The sequence below is a fragment of the Coptis chinensis genome, chromosome 6 (assembly GCF_015680905.1).
Source record: "Coptis chinensis isolate HL-2020 chromosome 6, ASM1568090v1, whole genome shotgun sequence".
NCBI lineage: Eukaryota > Viridiplantae > Streptophyta > Magnoliopsida > Ranunculales > Ranunculaceae > Coptis > Coptis chinensis.
This window is the reverse complement of record NC_141461.1, coordinates 100254508-100271681: the sequence shown is the minus strand read 5'-3', so window position 1 is coordinate 100271681 and position 17174 is coordinate 100254508. Positions and strand designations below refer to the sequence as shown.

At 36.9% G+C, this 17174-nt stretch overlaps 2 protein-coding genes and 1 pseudogene across 4 annotated transcripts in view; 2 read left to right on the top strand and 1 right to left on the bottom strand.

The window, feature by feature from the left end:
• Positions 1 to 802: 802 nt before the first annotated feature.
• LOC147496143 (F-box protein At3g07870-like) lies at positions 803 to 3495 on the top strand. Its single transcript, XM_086564937.1, has 3 exons — positions 803 to 942; positions 1034 to 1092; positions 2282 to 3495. The coding sequence occupies exon 3, from the start codon at positions 2287 to 2289 to the stop codon at positions 3493 to 3495; it is 1209 nt and encodes a 402-aa protein (XP_086421063.1). The 5' UTR covers positions 803 to 942; positions 1034 to 1092; positions 2282 to 2286.
• Positions 3496 to 4518: 1023 nt separating this feature from the next.
• LOC147496139 (uncharacterized) overlaps positions 4519 to 17174 on the bottom strand; it is a 75147-nt gene continuing 62491 nt past the window's right edge. Inside the window, exons 4-7 of one of the 2 annotated variants that reach the window (XM_086564935.1) lie at positions 8200 to 8430; positions 7508 to 7669; positions 5136 to 5313; positions 4519 to 5047 (exon numbers count right to left, since the gene is read on the bottom strand). In XM_086564935.1, coding sequence (XP_086421061.1) covers positions 4953 to 5047; positions 5136 to 5313; positions 7508 to 7669; positions 8200 to 8430 — 666 coding nt within the window. In that variant the 3' untranslated portion in view covers positions 4519 to 4952. The remainder of the gene's footprint in view (positions 5048 to 5135; positions 5314 to 7507; positions 7670 to 8199; positions 8431 to 17174) is intronic. The other variant, XM_086564936.1, reaches the window with a different exon arrangement.
• Positions 11462 to 15352, top strand: LOC147496142 (pentatricopeptide repeat-containing protein At4g15720 pseudogene; annotated as a pseudogene). Its single transcript, XR_015198009.1, has 2 exons — positions 11462 to 13980; positions 15061 to 15352. The product of XR_015198009.1 is annotated as a pentatricopeptide repeat-containing protein At4g15720 pseudogene (transcript).

Sequence of the window (17174 nt, the reverse complement as noted above, 5' to 3'; positions counted from 1 at the left end):
TAGTACCCTTCTGAGAACAGCTAAAATGTTGCCTTTGCTAAAGAAACATATTAGTAAGATATAAATAGAAGTAGAAGAGCAACATAAAAACCAGAAATAGTACCTTGTAACAATTTTGCCTCTTTCAATTTGTCTTGTATGTCTTACGAAACCAATCACTAGTTTAAGACTTCTATTCATTCCATTCAGTTTACTCTATAGAAAAAATCATTTTGGTTAATTGCACAAAAATGTTGTGTACAAACGGCAGAGAAAAGATAATTAAGGTTGTACCTCCACTCTCAAGAGTCGATTTCCAAGTGCTTTGTAGTTTTCCATCTTAGCTTAGGCAACTTCAAAGGTAAATCTGCAATCCAGGGACGATATAGTGAACTTATTCAGTATTATATACACAAAAACGTTTTCCCTTTTGGTGACAAGTTTCTACCACTAATAAATGGATACAATCATACAACAACTTCAATGAATATATTTGACAAAGAAAAAACACGAAAGTTGTAATTTTCATGAAAAGGGTAAGAACCATCACCTGAACAAGGACGAAAAGGAACAGTCTTTGCAAATGGCAGTGCAAAAAAAAAGAAAACAAATAAAAAAAAAAAATGGTTCTTGGAGAGCAAGTTACATTCTGTTCACGTGATATGCACGTGTTTTGCTAAGGCCAATTTCGCCAATGAACCTCTTCCACGTATTGGGACTTTATATGTTTGTGGTACATGGTAGCTACTGTAACAGATTGACCCTTAATTATGTAATTAAGAATTCTAACTAATTTTTTTTTTGGTTTGTTTGCCTAGACGTAGCAGAATCAGTTTACAAAAATCCAGCTAAGCAATCCAAGTATCGCTTGTGGTACAAAGTAATTGAGTCAGAGTCGTAGAATAGTTGGGCAAAATGATTCAACTTCGATTAGAGTTGGAAAACAGAGTCCTACAAGGAGAGGTACGTCCTTCTTATGTATAAGGTGAGTGATCCCCTGTTTTTGTACTCAACGTTTTCCTTCAAATAATGGTTGAATCTTCTTAATCACCAGATTTGAAGTTGCTGCACAAGAGACTAGTTGTTGGTTCCAGACTTCGCAATAGCCAACGGGTCTGTTTTTTTTTTTTTTATGTCATATGTTATAAGTGTTATAGTTTATTGATCTTCCGTAATATTGCATTCTATGAGCATTAAAATATTCCAAAAGATACAATTATTTAGTTGTAAGTAAATTTTAAATATAGACCAAATGCCTTATCTGCATATAAATTGCATGGTGCTGACAGGAGCCATAAACTTTTAACAGAATCTCTAAACTTTTGATATTCAATGAGATTGTGGAAGATCGAGATGTTAGAACTTCTCAACCTTGTTATCTGACCTGATATGCTTAATTTTGCGCACTCTTAAAAAAAGAATAACATCTAGGCATCTAGTGTCTCTAAGGTCTATCAGATTACCAACTTCCGAGTTTTGAAGTAAATTAAGGAAACCTTGGTTCAAAGTGACATTTACTGACGGGGTGGTTGAAAGTCTGAGTTGGTATATGATCCATCCAAGTCCTTTGACCACAGCCCAACATAAACCTCATGCAGCACCTAAACATCTCTAGGCCATTGATGATACCTCTCCGCAGACCACAGATGTAGTTTAGTTCGATATGTACGTGCCATTGTACTTTCGACAATTACTTATGTCCTATGGTTCCTTCAACGTTTTCTGGTGTAGAATATGTTTTCTTTCGTCTCTTGGTACCTATGCATTTCCCAGATGTTGCTAAATATGTTACTCAATTATCCAAAGTACTTGCACAGTAATTCGAAATGTCTCATCTCCCATGGTTCCTCAGAAGATTTTTTGGTGTAAATGTGTTTTCTTTGGTATCTTGTACCTAAACTTGTCCCTTTTCAAATTACTTTCTTCCTTTGGATGTCAAATCGCCTAATTCACAATAATGTATTACTTTTGCCACAAATTATTTGATAATTTCCTTCTTTCTTGAGAAGGAAAATTGTATCATCCAATGCCAGAAATAACAATCTGAACTATCATTTATCCACTGCACCTTGAGTCGTTGGTTCGTCTATTGCACTAAAGTGTAGCCATCTTCCTTTAAAATATTACATACCTGTTAATGTTGACTTGTAGTGTATTTGATAGTACTGGTTGATTCATCAATTTCATTTGAGTATTTATTTCTTCGTAAACCTTAATCTATATTTGTAATAAATTATCTTCTGTTAATATAAGATGGATTCAGTTTTCTGTTTTAATCTAGACCCTTTTTGGTTTATCACAGGTAAAATGGATATAATTCTTCCATGCATTTCATGGATGCCTATCCTGTGGGGTCAGCTACAACTAAACAAAACATTTAACACCGCACTGCACGGCGATACTTCTTTATTAGATGATAATGTTGTCCTCAAAATCGAACCAAAAGAAATAAACGAAGGAATTGTTGTTATCCAAGACATAGTCTCTGATACAGGCTTTTGCTCTGAAAATCCTCCTGCTGATGATAGCCCTCTTCAAGAGGATGGACTTCTCCTCCTCCCAGATGATATCATTATTGATATCCTTAGTAGACTTAGCGCTGAATGTGCATTTCAATGTTTACGTGTATGCAGGACCCTTTGTGCATTCTTGTCAAAACCAAGTTTTGTTGCCACGCACCTTGATAGAGGCACTCCAGTTCTTCTTGTTCAGTGTTTCCCATTCTGCTATCTTGTATTAAGTGATGAAACTGACCATCATGATGAAACTGACCTCCATGCACGTGAAGTTCTGCTTCACTATATTGATGGTTTTGAGGAGGCTGTATCGTCAAGGAGGCGTTTCCGCACTAAGAATGGCTACAAGCCTTTACTTATTGGTTCATATAATGGATTTCTTCTATTCAGAAATAGTAATTCTATTGCTCACTGGAAGAACAGAAATGATGATACTGATGACACTGTTTTCTTTATCTGGAATCCTGTTACACAAGAACAAATAACTATGATTGCTCCAGATACGAGATATTGTGCATGTGGATTATTCTTCCACACACCAACAAGGGAATATAGAATACTTTTTTTGTGTCTAGGATATTCTTACTTGAAGTACTACATTCTTTGCTTGCACACCAAATTGTTGAGGAAGATTGTCAGCTGTTATGAGGTTCCATGTTTTGAAAGACCCCCTGTAGTTTTAAATGGAGCACTACATTGGATGGTTTCTGAACGCAATTATCGAATACCTCCTAGTTGTTCCAAGTCTATCCTGTTATTCAAAATGAATAGTGAGGATTTCGTCACGATTTCACACCCTGGAGATAGATGTTGCTCAGGAGAAAGACATAAACAGATGCAACTCTTGGAGATGAATGGACATTTATGCTTATGTGATATGATAACATCCACTGAAGTATATTTATGGGTATTAGAGGACTACAGAAAGCAGGTCTGGGTTAAAAAATACACTGTCAACATTGCATCATTGATTGCAAAGTATTCTTTACATCCACAATGACGAGCTGTTACTTGAATGGAATTCAAGAGAAGTATTTTATTATAGTCTGAAGTTAAATGCTTTCAGGAAAGTTGGAAGCAAATACTTCAAAGGTAATATCTTATCTACGATAGTCGTCCACGCCGATAGTATTGCCACACTGAACACGGATAGTCTCATTTCCTTGAAGGCCTGCAAACCCAGAATTGGTTCTCTGTTTGCATGATGTATCTACCTTATTTGCACTAGCATAAGAGGCTTTAAGCAGGAGAATCGCCTTATGGAAAAGAAGATGGTCAAACCTATGTGATTGTAAAGGCCATCTCACTTACTATTTGCAAATGACATCTTCATTTTTGGGAATGGTGAGACTAGAATTTCTTTTGAGATATCAAAATATTTCTGGCCAGGCCATTAACAGGACTTAAAGTAGACTCTTCAGGAATGGCATCTCAGGCAGCAGACAGCAAGTAATATTTGGCATGAAAACTGGGTGCTTTTCTGAAAAGTATTTGGGGGTACCCTTGGTGCATGATAGAGTTAAGAGTGCTCATCTCACTGACCTGGTTGACAAAATAAGGAAGAGAGCTACAGGGTGGGCAGGTAATGTACTTTGCTTTTCAAGGGAGAGTTGTGCTTGCTAAATCTGTTCTTTCCAAATAACCATTTACAAAATGTGTACATATATGAGTGGCCAGATAGCTTGATAAAGAAATGTGAAATGATTCTAAGGTATTTGGTCTGCGGTGGTGACAAATAAAGTAGCAGTGAAATGGGATCCATTTTCCAAACCTAAGGAACAAGGGGGGGAGGCAGGTCTCAGAAGACTGAGGACTAGTATCTGCACTCCTCTATTTCATATTTTCATGAAGCCGTATAATATAACCTATATATGGGAAGAAGAAGAAAAGATAAAGAACTTGAATCATTGAATATAGAGGACGGAAAATAACTGAAAGATAGATAGTTAAACTAAACCTGCATACCTAGGGCTGCCAATCACCACTACCTTCAGATCGAAGCATGTTTGTACAGTAAAAGTTCCAACTGGAGGCACCAGTATTAAGCTTCGCAACAGACGTGATTATCGAATTTTACACAAACCCCTCCACCACTTTCTCAATTTACTACTTTCCAGAAAAAACAAAAACTGATAACAAAATTGAAGCCCATTAAAATGCCAGAACTAAACCAGTTCAGCCTCCAGAAAAATGATTTTCTCGCCCGTACTCTATTCTCATATTTCATATAGCTTCAATGCACTGAAGCTATGGATCTTCATTATCTGTATGACCTTCAAAACTGTGTAGCAGTAACCTCACCCACCTTCTGAAGGAACACATGTCTCATCACATCTTTTCAAAATTGTAGGTCAACATGCTACAAGCTTACCCATTTACCATCAGAGGGCCACAAAGAATATGATACATAACTTGCAATTAATCTCTTTTTTGTACAACTAACTATACTGAAAGGAACTAAGTCAGTGAAACCAGTCCCTTTTCAGAAGTATCATACGGTGGAACTGATAAACTTCCACCCCTGCTCCTTCCTTCGTATCCTCCATTACAGTCTGCTTCCAAGGAAGTAAACCGGAAAAACAAAAGATATTCAGTGTTGACAATATCTCTGCTACAAAAGTTTAATTCAACGGCTTATACCTTCCATTGCAAGCCGTACAAGACGCAATAGTCCTTGTACATCATGGAAATTGAAATCAAGGACCCTTTTAACAGAAGAGATGCCCTCATACCGTGACTCTTCCAGACTAGCACTGGCAACCGCGAAAGCATTCTGGGCTTTCCTTGAAGCCTCCATTGCAGAATTTACATCCTGAGTCTGAAGTAAACACAATAAACGTCAGCAAAACTCTAGTGCATTCCTTATTGAATAGTTATAAAACAAAAGCAGTGCATTGAGCAGCTCCTTGCTACTCAGCCTATTATTTGTAACACTACAATTTTATGATATTAATGAATTGAAATTTACCAATAAAAATAAATAAAAACAGTGCATGGAAAACTAAGTGCAATGGATTTAGAAGTCTCGCTTTATATTAACAGACAGCTAAAGTTTGCTCTACCATATCAAATAGCCACACCACAACAAACTAGCCAAGGCCAAAAACATTTCTGCAAGAATTAAAAATTGAGAGGTCTCTGCAATATAAAAGGCTGGTAAGACTGCAAATTATTTAGTTATAGACATCTTCACAGGTACACCTTTTACTTTCGCTCAACTGACATTTTTCATTCAATTAAAATAACTGGTCCATTACAGTTACTGACAGAAACAGGTAGAGGCTCATTAAAAGTCGAATATAAAGCCAGGTGCACCTTAAAATGTCCAGATATTTAGAGCTATGAAACTACCATTTATATTCCTTCATATGCGTGGTATTACTTCATTTACTTGAGTTTAGTACACCAGTATCGTATAAATTCTTTTCATTAACATCATCTAGGAGGAATCACTTGCACATACCTCTAGGTGTGTAATCTTGTGTAGAGCTTTATGGCATTCAATATAGTAAACAAACTGTGATGGAAGTTCTAACATCTGCAGATTCTACTAGTCTGTGTACAGATGCTCTCAATGAGTATGTAGGTATGAGGGCAATTGTAAACTTCATATAGAGACATGAGAAATTCATAAAGATAGCGGAAGCATTTCAGAGCATCCCAAATGGTTCAGTCAAATATGTGTTCCAAGTAGAGTGAACTCTAAAACTAATCCCAATGGTTCACTCAAATAGCGAAAAAGCTATTTCAAAACTCAAATCCGCTCTAAAATTTGAGAATCCTTTTGAGTATTGACTATCTTTAAGCGCCGTGTGGCAAATCTTTAGTGGTACGGCCAAACATCAACCGCGCCGATGATGAATCTTAAGAAAGCTTGCATTAAGTAGGACCAACAGAATAAATAAAATTAGGCACATTAATGGTGCGACCATATATTAGCCACACGATCAAATAACAGTCAGACCACCTAAAAAATGAGTTTTACCGAGGGAAGTATACTTGGTCATAATAACTTATGCACTGGAAAATTGCAATTTGGCCCATTTCGTGTAATATTTTTAAGTACACCATTAAGGATGCTGCAAAGTTAAATACATCCAAATGGAAACCACGCAATTCAAATTGCAGTTTGGCACTTTTAGCATCCTAACTAGCAAACTCATTTTAATAGGTAAGCATTATGCAACAAAATATATGGTATCACTTATCAGAGCTCAAGTATCTTTTTATGGTGGATGCAAGTATCAAAACCATATATTGTGAAAGAACCATCTAACAGCACATACACCAAATTTTTAGATGGGTATTTTAAGATGATGCAGATATATGGCCCACACACGTGGTAAATAGAATTCGTGTGAATCAAGGTCTTAAATATCCAAATCATCATAGGATCCCCAAATAATGGCATATCTAGCCGATATGTTGAAAATTATATATTGCATACTTGTTTAGCACGATTTGTAGCACGATGTGTAGCACGATTTGCATACTTGTTTTGTACTATGGTCTAGGAGTCTATGACTCTAGGTATTGACCTAAGCTAGCAAGAACAATTTTTCCATGTTAAAATGACCAAAATACCCCAACTGACACTAAATAAGTAAATATGAACCTGTTTCCTAGGTACTAGTAGTTCATACCAATGAAGATTCACCTTAAATCCAAAATATTTCTTCTTAATAAACCCTTAATAAACCTTTCCCGCCAAAACCAACACTCAAACTTCCATACAGACCCCCACTTCATTCAACACATCCAAAACTCTAAAACCTTAAAACTTCCATATATTGATGGATTTTCTCATACCCAGTTGCTAACTCTCTTAACAAGACCGTAATTACCTCTGTATATTTATAAATGCAAAAATATCAACTTTTGGACACTAGTAAGGTGAATTGCCACAAATGTACAAATTTTGAATAACAAAATAAGTAGTGGAAGTGCAGAACCAAGTAACTAGCTAGATGCATATAGGGTATTGGGCATGTATAGTATATTACAGGGAATACCTTTTTATCCAGAGCGCGAGTCAGATAAAAAAGAGCCCGTATATCAGCTTCTCTAGCTTGTATCCGTGCCAGAGTGCATGGCTGAGTGTATGTCGATTTTTGAGCATTAACAATTTCACTAGCTGCAGCTTTAGCTTGTGATATAGAATTGATTGTGTCACCCTGCCCAAAGAGGATCAAACTTAAATACTAACACAGTTATGACTATTCCGGCCTCTAACTGTTTATTTCTGTAATAGCAACACTAGGAAGTGTGGTAACATGATTTTAGTGCGTTCACGAGGAGATCCAAAAAACTCCAAAAGGCATTCAGTGTTTCTCACAACTTAATAATGTGTGAGGTTAGATCCGTGAAGAAGTAAAAAGAGGAATTTCCATAGATTTACAGTAGAAGTGGAACACTACAAACAAGACTATCTCAAAGCAAGTTTCCAGCCATAAACAATTATATGATTTGGCAAAAGAAAAAATTGCTGATCATGGCCAACCTGAAAAAGGTTTGAGTAACTATCTTAGTCTTCAAAATATTTTGCACTGTTGGCATAAAATGCTAAATATAAAAACCGATCCGATTTATTGCCAGGTATGGTAGCCAAGGTGGATCGACGCTAACTCCCAAATTTTCAAGATTCTTCATATTACATTTTAATAGAAAGAGCAAAGGTGGATTCGAAACAATGGGAAGCACCAACCTTTGCATGCTTTAACAAAGTGTTCATGGGATAAGCTGGTGGAGAAATGTGGGATATTCCATCTGCATTTTCCTGATTCTCACTTGGTGGAAGTTTCACATGTCCTCCACTTTTCCAATCGTTAGAGCGACCATTCAGTTTGTGCTCGTGCAACTTGTCACTAGCCAAACTCTGTCTTCTAAGCGCGTCAGGCATATAATCAAGAGGATTCAAAGGCATGCAGTCAATATCCTACATTGGAAAAAAATTAATTCACATAAATCACTCTGTTCTACCTGAAAATTATATTCGCATATTAAAGATAATTTTCTCCTCTTTTTCTAATAGCTAAAATGGGTTCACTGATGAAAAGGTGAGTTATATCAATATCCAAAAGACAAAAGAGGGAGATCCTTCCAACCTTTTGCTTCCTTAGCAAAGCACCAAGGAAAACAAGAGAATCCGAAGTTAGAAATTAAGACTACAAAGCAAGGACAGCAGAGATAGTGATGACAGGAACTACTGAGCCGTGACTAATATCAGGAGGTGACATCTTGCAAACAGAAAACAATAACACTTCATTATTACATAGACCTACTTTTAGCTTCTAGTACATAGGATATTTAAGATTTTCAACATTGGCACTACATTTCCAAGTTGGAGCAGAAAAACTTAGATTCTCTCTTTAATGTCATTGACTCATCTCCATCATGTAGCACCACGCTCATTTTCCATCCTACCACCTCGAAGGGGACCAGCAACAACTACAAAACCAAATTTCACTAAATTAAAACAGCCATGCTACAAAAGCTGTCCCTATCAATAATTAAATCCCCATTACCCTCAATGAGTATCTCCAATTCTCTCCGTACATGTGTCAAGTTTCATGTACCTAGAAATGTTCCCCTGAAAAATCTTGATTTTCGGATCTTTCATCCAGAATGTGGCAAAGGCCTAACTACCATGTAAATTTGTTGTCCGGTATCTTGGCTTCTGCTTTCTGCTATTGTCAGGAATTTAGGATCAGAATTACATGGCATATATGACACATCAATGTGCTACGATCTAGGTTCCCGGCATATCTTTCCAAGTTGATTATATAATCATACTCATATTTCTCAATAATTTGTATATATACCCGAATCAAATTGATATAGGATGAGATACATATACAGTACTAAAACAAGGCAAGCAAATGATCAACGGACAGAACTCCTGACCATTCTAAAACACTTCTAAACCAAATTACAAGCTGATGAACTTCATAACTCTTGGAAATAATAAACTATGGGAAGGTCTTCTTTGACGTGACTTCTAAGGTAATAGTGCAATACTTTTATAAAATTCTCTTTCATTCTTGTGATGCCAACCCACAAACAAAATATATTTAATCTTAATATATCACGGATAGAACTTACTTTAGTAATACTCCCTGATAAATTACTACGCTTCTATTTATCAGCAAGACAAGAAAAGACATGAATAAATGAATAATATGCAAAAGCGGTGAGGGACAGCAAATACACCATAACATATACATTGTCTCATATCTACAGGTATTTTAAACAGCATAAAATCATAAGTAGGATATCAAATAATCCATTTTATTCATATAATAGAATTAACATACTAAAGCATAAGCCCAAATCGCAAAGTGCTAATTAACCAAATATCACATATAGCTTTAATAGTACTCAGGGATGATCATTAAGAATATTTGCCATATCTACGAACTCTCTTCTTAGGGTAAACTGAACTAGAACAGATACTAGACGCTGATATTAGTATAGCGTAAATGGAGCCGCAGAACTTGTTAAAATTACTTTCTCATTAGGTTGATAAAGAGCATATTGACCAAATCCAAAAGGCTATGCAACCAATGATAATAAATAACGAACATATTACCATGACAATTTCTGACCCTAGTTCAGGTCTGTCAAATTGAAGCACTTGTTACGATAAACTGTTAGTACTTTCCCGTCATGTAATTCTCTTGTCTTTGGATGCCAAGCAATAACACGATTACCGACTATTGGAGGTTGAGCAAGATCTGCTGGAAGTCCATCCTTTTTCGAAGAGCGTAGGTCAGTGTAATGTGTTATGACAGATTCACGATACTGCTCTAGTTTCTCCTTTTCTTCATGTAGAAACTGTTGGGATAACCTCCGAGGTTTACCAAGAGAGCTGCAACAACATACACGTGCTATATATTAAAAATAATAACAGAATCAACTACAACCATAAGTCCATAACCAAAATAAGCTTAAGCTTAGTCAAAGATATTAAATAATGATTCAAAAGACACACTACCTCCTTATGTGTCAACCTCGGAATATGGCCGAAGCCAACATGATTTAAGTACTCGACAAACTCCCTCTTAGAGAACCACGGATAATCTATAGCACTGTAGAATCACTCGAAAGCACACCATCTGCGTAAAATTTGAGATGAAAGACATCTTGAAAGTTTTTCCTGCATTTAAAATTGCGTGGATATAATTTAAGATACTCCACGATAAATAATTTCTGTATGTGTGAAGAAACACATATAATCTAACCTTGAGATCAAGTGCTCTGTTATGAAGTGATTGAGAAAAGTTATTAGGTCGATCATTTCCAATATTCTCGGGAGATTTCAATTCAAACCGCATCAATGCTTTCTTACGCCTACTCCTGAGTCTGGTTGGGCTGGAAACTTGTACATTTGATACAGCTGAACTAGTTCCTAGTCTGAGTGAATTAGTATTTGAAGAAGATCTTTCTGAATGTCCAAATCTACCATTCTCCATTTATTTCTCCAATACAAAATAGGTATATAGAGAGACAAAAGAGATCACCCAAAAACAAACCAATGGAACAAAAAGGCTCATACAGTTACTAACCATAAGACAGCATAATAGCAGCCATCATAAGTAAGAAGTTCAAACTATGGATGTCACTCAAATCCTTTCACTCTCATCCAATTATGTATGTAATCTAGAAAAAGGAATAGTAAGTAAGAGTGCATCACTTTTCAAACACTTAAAAAAACACTGGTCTACTTTTCCTCCAAAAAAAAATTGGCTTCTTCTCTTTCTTTCTTGGACCTCAAATTCAACTTTTGCATACTTGTTACTTGTTAGCAAGAACAATTTTTTCCATGTTACAATGACCAAAATACCCCAACTGACACTAAATAATAAGTAAATATGAACCTGTTGAAGATTCACCTTAAACCCTTAATCAACCTTTCCTGCCAAAACTTCCATACAAACCTCCACTTCATTCAACCTTAAATTCTATAATTTCAGTCCGTAAAATCTGGATTCCTGAATCATACCATTACAGCAAACCATCTTCTGAACGCCTATGTAAGACTTGAAAATATTAAAGATGCTCAAAATCTGTTTGACGAAATGCATGATCCGAATGTCGTTTCTTGGACATCTCTCATGTCTGGTTATATTCTCTTGGGGTTTTTGAAATGATGTTAAAAACTCATGTTTTGCCTAATTCGTTTACGTTCACTACTGTCATAAATGCTTGTTCCATTCTTTCGGACGTTGAAAATGGTAGAAAAATTCATGCCCATGTTGAGATTATTGGCTTAAAAGATGATATTGGAGTTTGTACTTCGCTTATCAATATGTATGGGAAGTGTAATGATGTTGAAGCTCGTAAAGTTTTTGATACCATGGTTTATAGGAATGTAGTTTCTTGGACTTCTATGATAGCAGTGTATGTGCAGAATGCATTAGGGGATAAAGCACTTTTGTTGTTTAGGGAATTTATTGTGTCAATGTCGCCGAATCATTTTACTTTAGGAAGCATTATTAGTGCTTCTGCAAGCTTGGGTAGGTTAGCTGCAGGGAAAGTAACACATGGAGCTGTATTTCGCCGTGGTTATGATGGTAGTAATGTGATTGCGAGTACACTGGTTGACATGTACGCCAAATGTGGTTGCATTACATATTCGAATAAGGTTTTTCGGATGATTCAGAACCCATCTGTTATTCCATATACATCAATGATTGTGGGAGCTGCAAAGTATGGGCAGGGAAATTTGTCACTAGACCTCTTTCAAGAGATGCTTGAAAGGGGAATTAAACCCAATGATGTAACTTTTCTTGGCGTTTTGCATGCTTGTAACCATTCAGGTCTTGTTGACATAGGCCTTGAATATTTGAATTCAATGTACACAAAGCATGGGATAGTTCCTGATGCAAAACATTACATCTGCACTGCTGATATGCTCGGTCGCACAGGTCGCCTTGATGAAGCTCACTAGTTGGCTAAGACTATTCGTACAGAAGCCAAAGAGGCAGCATTGTTGTGGGGTTCACTTCTATCGGCTAGTAGGACTCATGGAAGGTTAGATATCACTGTTGAGGCTGGACAAAGGCTAATCGATTCAAACCAACAAGTTGCAGGTGCATACGTAACAATGTCAAATACATTTGCAAAAATTGGGAAGTGGGATAATGCCTATAAAATACGGTCTGAGATGAAGCGACATGGTATCCGAAAAGAACCTGGGTGTAGTTGGGTTGAGATCAAAGATGCAACTTACATATTCTATGCAGGAGATTTGTCTTCATGCACGCAAGAAGCAGAAATCGCGACTGTATTGAAGGAACTACAACTGAGAATGAAGGAGAGGGGGTATGTAAGTGCTAGCAAAGGATTAGTGTTTGTCGACGTTGAAGAGGAAGCTGAAGAGACTATTGTTGGTCTCCACAGTGAGAAATTGGCGTTAGGATTTGCCTTGATAAACATTCCCAAAGGGGTGACAATTAGAGTGATGAAAAACTTGAGAATGTGTTGGAACTGTCACGATGCCTTCAAGCTTATCAGTGACATTGTGGAAAGGGATATTATCGTTAGAGATTTAAACAGATTTCATCATTTTAGGGACGGGTCATGCACTTGCAGGGATTTCTGGTAATCGTACATGTATCAAAATTGTTAATATGGGGGAAATGGTCTTTACCTCGGCACAAGTTCTAAATGTGGCAGGTACTCTCGGGAGCACTTCTCACACAAGATAAACTGGTGAGGATCAAGATATTAAACAGCTCTAATTGCCTCTAAATGTATATTCTGCAACAAAGAGAGAGAAAACACTAGTCACTTATTCTTCAACTGTGATTACACGAGCAAGATTTGGAAGGAGGTAATCAGCGTACTGGGATTCCAAAGAAATGTACAAGTCGCACATGAAGAATGGAGATGGATCTTAGACACAGCAAAGAAGAAAGAACACTGCTCTGAGATCTTTAAGGTATGCCTAGCCACCACTCTGTATTAGACTTGGAGAGAAAAGAACAGCAAAAGATTCAAAAAAGAGGCTATGAAAGAACTCTATGTAAGGGATTGATAATAGAGATCAAAAGAATTCTGCAGAACAGGATTACTAGGATACAAGATAATCCTAGGAATAGAGAACTTAGTAGCTGACTGAATATCTCAGTAAAGTTCAAACTCCCTGATCTCATCTCCTTCAAATGGGAGCCACCAGATCCAGGAATACTGAAGCTTAACACAGAAGGGAGTCTCAGACATGATGGGGTTAGTTCAAGTGGCATCATTAGAGATCATAATGGGGACACAAGGTTAGGCCATACAACAGAAGGAGGAACAAGGTCTGTTTTAGCGCAGGAGATAATTGCAATTTTGCAAGGGCTGAGGATATGTGTTTAAATTGCAGGGAAACATGGAAGATGCTTTTTCCTTGTATGACCAGGCCATTGCAACTGAGAAAGGAAAAGAGCAGTCGCAGACGTTGCCCATGTTATTTGTTCAGTATGCACGATTTCAATATCTGGTAATAGATGCTTAACTATATCTAGTCGGTCTCCTTTGAGGTGTATGCATTACATAGGGGCTAAATATGATTGTTATCTTTTATTGACCATTTCTCAGAATCAATTTCACTGTTAGCTGTAGTATAGAACTTCAGGGTTTTTTTTTTGATAAAACGCAATTCCTAAATTAGTGAAATGATTACAATAGGTTACAATGTGGTTTTCATAGCTGCAGTATAAAACTTAAAATAGAAGATTGATTGCATCTTGTTAGAATGGATTCAACTATATTTGTTAAACTGGCCAATAATCAGTAGTGGATACCTTTGCAAGATGTCAGCAAGAATCTAAAATTAGGAATTCTACACGTATCTCTCTCTAAAAAGTGAAGAATCATGAGAAATATTTCTCCTTTTCGTGTCAGCTTAAGCATAAATAGCTGACATCATGTACACTCTGTATAAACTGTTAAAATGAAGAATTAAATAGATAAATGACTAGACGACATATGAAACTGAAGAGCAAGTAGCATGCCCTAATTGCCCTTTAACTGATCTAGGTAAGTTCTTCTATTGCTATATGCAGTAACTTGGTTCTTTTTGTTAGTTGGTTGGGATTTAAAAATTGGCCTGTGGATTCCTTGTATGATTATTGGTTGAAATAATATGTAAAGAAAGTTTTTAGTTTGTGTTTCTCTGAAGGGTATCATCCAAATTCTGTTTGAAGTTTGGAGTACTATTTCTTCCTTCAACCTAATTGCAGTATATTTCTTTTTCAACCTATAAAGAAGTAAAATTCCTTCTCTGAGGGACATGCATTTTGTTCTGTTTTTCTCTAGAGTAGCTTAGAGAGTGAGAACCAATGCCGTTTCTCTCAGATAGTGGTGCTATGCTTAATCACCTTTGGCATAACCTGATGTTCCAGGATTTTTGAAGTTCTGCTAGTATCTCCTGTAGAATTCATAAACCATTTTGCTTAGACATGACATTGGAGTAGAATTGATGGCTATAGTCTGTGGCGTTGTGGTTTATTGTTTCCCACAGTAACCAGCATAACACTCGTTTCACTTAATTTTTTTACCGTATACTGTACTACTGTAGGTTGCAGGAAATTTGGAGAAAGCTAGGGAAATTCTCGATGGAGCTCTTGAGCACGTGGAACATTTTTACTAACCACCAAACAAAGGAACTGGACAAAATCCTTGAAGAGCATAGGAATGGATTACAATATGTAAGGCTAAGATTATAAAGCCATAGATAGAAGTTGCTTTTGAGGAGGGATTACCTGAGAAAGACCTGATGTCTTCAAATGTACTTGTAAAGATTTTTTCGAGTTAATACAAAACTGCTTGCTTTTTTTGCAAAAAAAAAAATTGTTAATGTCTTCATCTTTGTGTTAATACTAGAACTTAGTCCTGCACGTCATGATATTGTTGATGCATCACAAGTTCACAACTCTTTTCAGCTGGTGGTATACTGTTGAGCCGTCAACTTGCCCTTGGTTGTTCAAAAACTACATTATGTTCTTGTGGCTCTCAAATCAACCTGGAAATGAAGCTTTAAGAAAGCAGGAAACTGTTGTCAGTTCCGCGGGTAAACTAGGCCAGGCCAAGCACAGTGAGATCGGACTCACCTAACGAAGTTGAAATCATTTACTCCAGATTGCCGTCAATTGTATACAGTAGATGTCTTGTACATGTGATGTGAGAAATCAAGTTGCATTGACTTAATTTGGCTTCTACTTAGACGGTTGTACAGTTGTACCTTCAATTGGTTGTTGTTCTGTTCTCCTACACAGTTGAAAAGTACTATATGAAGTGTTTAGGATATCCATGGCAGTGTTGCCATTGTTTTTGTTCTTTGTTATTTTCTCTGAAGAATGTACCAATAGTAGATATACTTAAAAGCAAAACATTTAATATACACCCAACTTGCCTTTCAAATATAGAATCTTAGTTACAACGCATGAATCATGATACATATATACAACAAAAATAAAAATATGAGATAATCATCTTTTTTTTTTTTTTTTTTTTTGGTGCTGCACCCAAGTGACTTCTGGGCTGCCTACGTACCCTGGAGGCCAGGGACATGAAACCCTGCCTCACTTACTTGGGATCAAGCTAACACATAGTTCTAAAAGAAATTAAAACAGCCAATACAAATTAAAACCCTGTCTCCTTCTCGAACTGCTCGGAACATTCTTTCTTGGACGGGGATGAAGATACATTACCCCTCCCTCTCTTGATCCTACATAGAGCCCACGATTCTTGATCACATGGATGCTCTTCCAACATGTACTCATGCATTATCCAGCTACCAATAGCATCTTTTTGGGTACCAGCATCCAAAAAAAAATTCAACCTCCTCACATATCCTACGACCTTGGACTTATTCTCGGAATCGTAAATCTTCTTGGCTTTTCCCTGACCCTTCCACGTTCCTGTCGCCGTCTTTCGATCGAAGTAAGTTCCATTACCAAACTTCGTCTTGACCAGCGTATAAACAAAAAACTCATCGGCTGAACTCCCCTTGAACATCTCCCCTGGCTCCTTTCCATCGCTCCCATAAATTTCTACTGAATCCTTTATAATATTAGGAAATTCTTCACCAACTCTATTTACTAAATAGTAAATAAGTTCTTCATCCGTAGGTTGGAAACGAAACCCAACAGGTACATTAATCATCTTCTCTTCTCTTCTCTTCTCTTCTCTTGGTTGCAAAATAATGAGATTTGTGGTGTGGCTGAAGTCCCTTATATAACATTGTGTTATGGCGGTACCTGTGGTTCTTCGATCAACTTATTTACGTTCGTCCGATCTAAACACTGCTCCAACTCCACGCGGATCTTAACGGCTTCCGAAACTTTCTCAAGTTCTTATATGAAATGGGTGCGAGTTTTTAGAACCTTAGATAGACTGGCGGGGATAATACAGTTCAACTTCATACACTGGATTGTCATTGAGATACGAGCATCATTCATCACATAAACTTGATGGCACTAGTAGACACATCACACATCTGCGGAAGCCATACATGCAGGCCCACTAGCTAGTTCGTGGGCAAGCCCATTACAATCTTCTTGTTTAGAATAAAATCTGTCTTCAGGCTAACAACCCAAGCCCGACAACTAAGTCCAACAACAATAGCCCAATACACCCCCACCTTAACGCATACCGGCTACTATTTTTTTCAAACCTTTTTAGCCGGTATCA

Bases quoted from the DNA above. Each gene is read 5' to 3' on its own strand.
- LOC147496143 (XM_086564937.1), top strand. From the start codon at position 2,287: ATGGATATAATTCTTCCATGCATTTCATGGATGCCTATCCTGTGGGGT.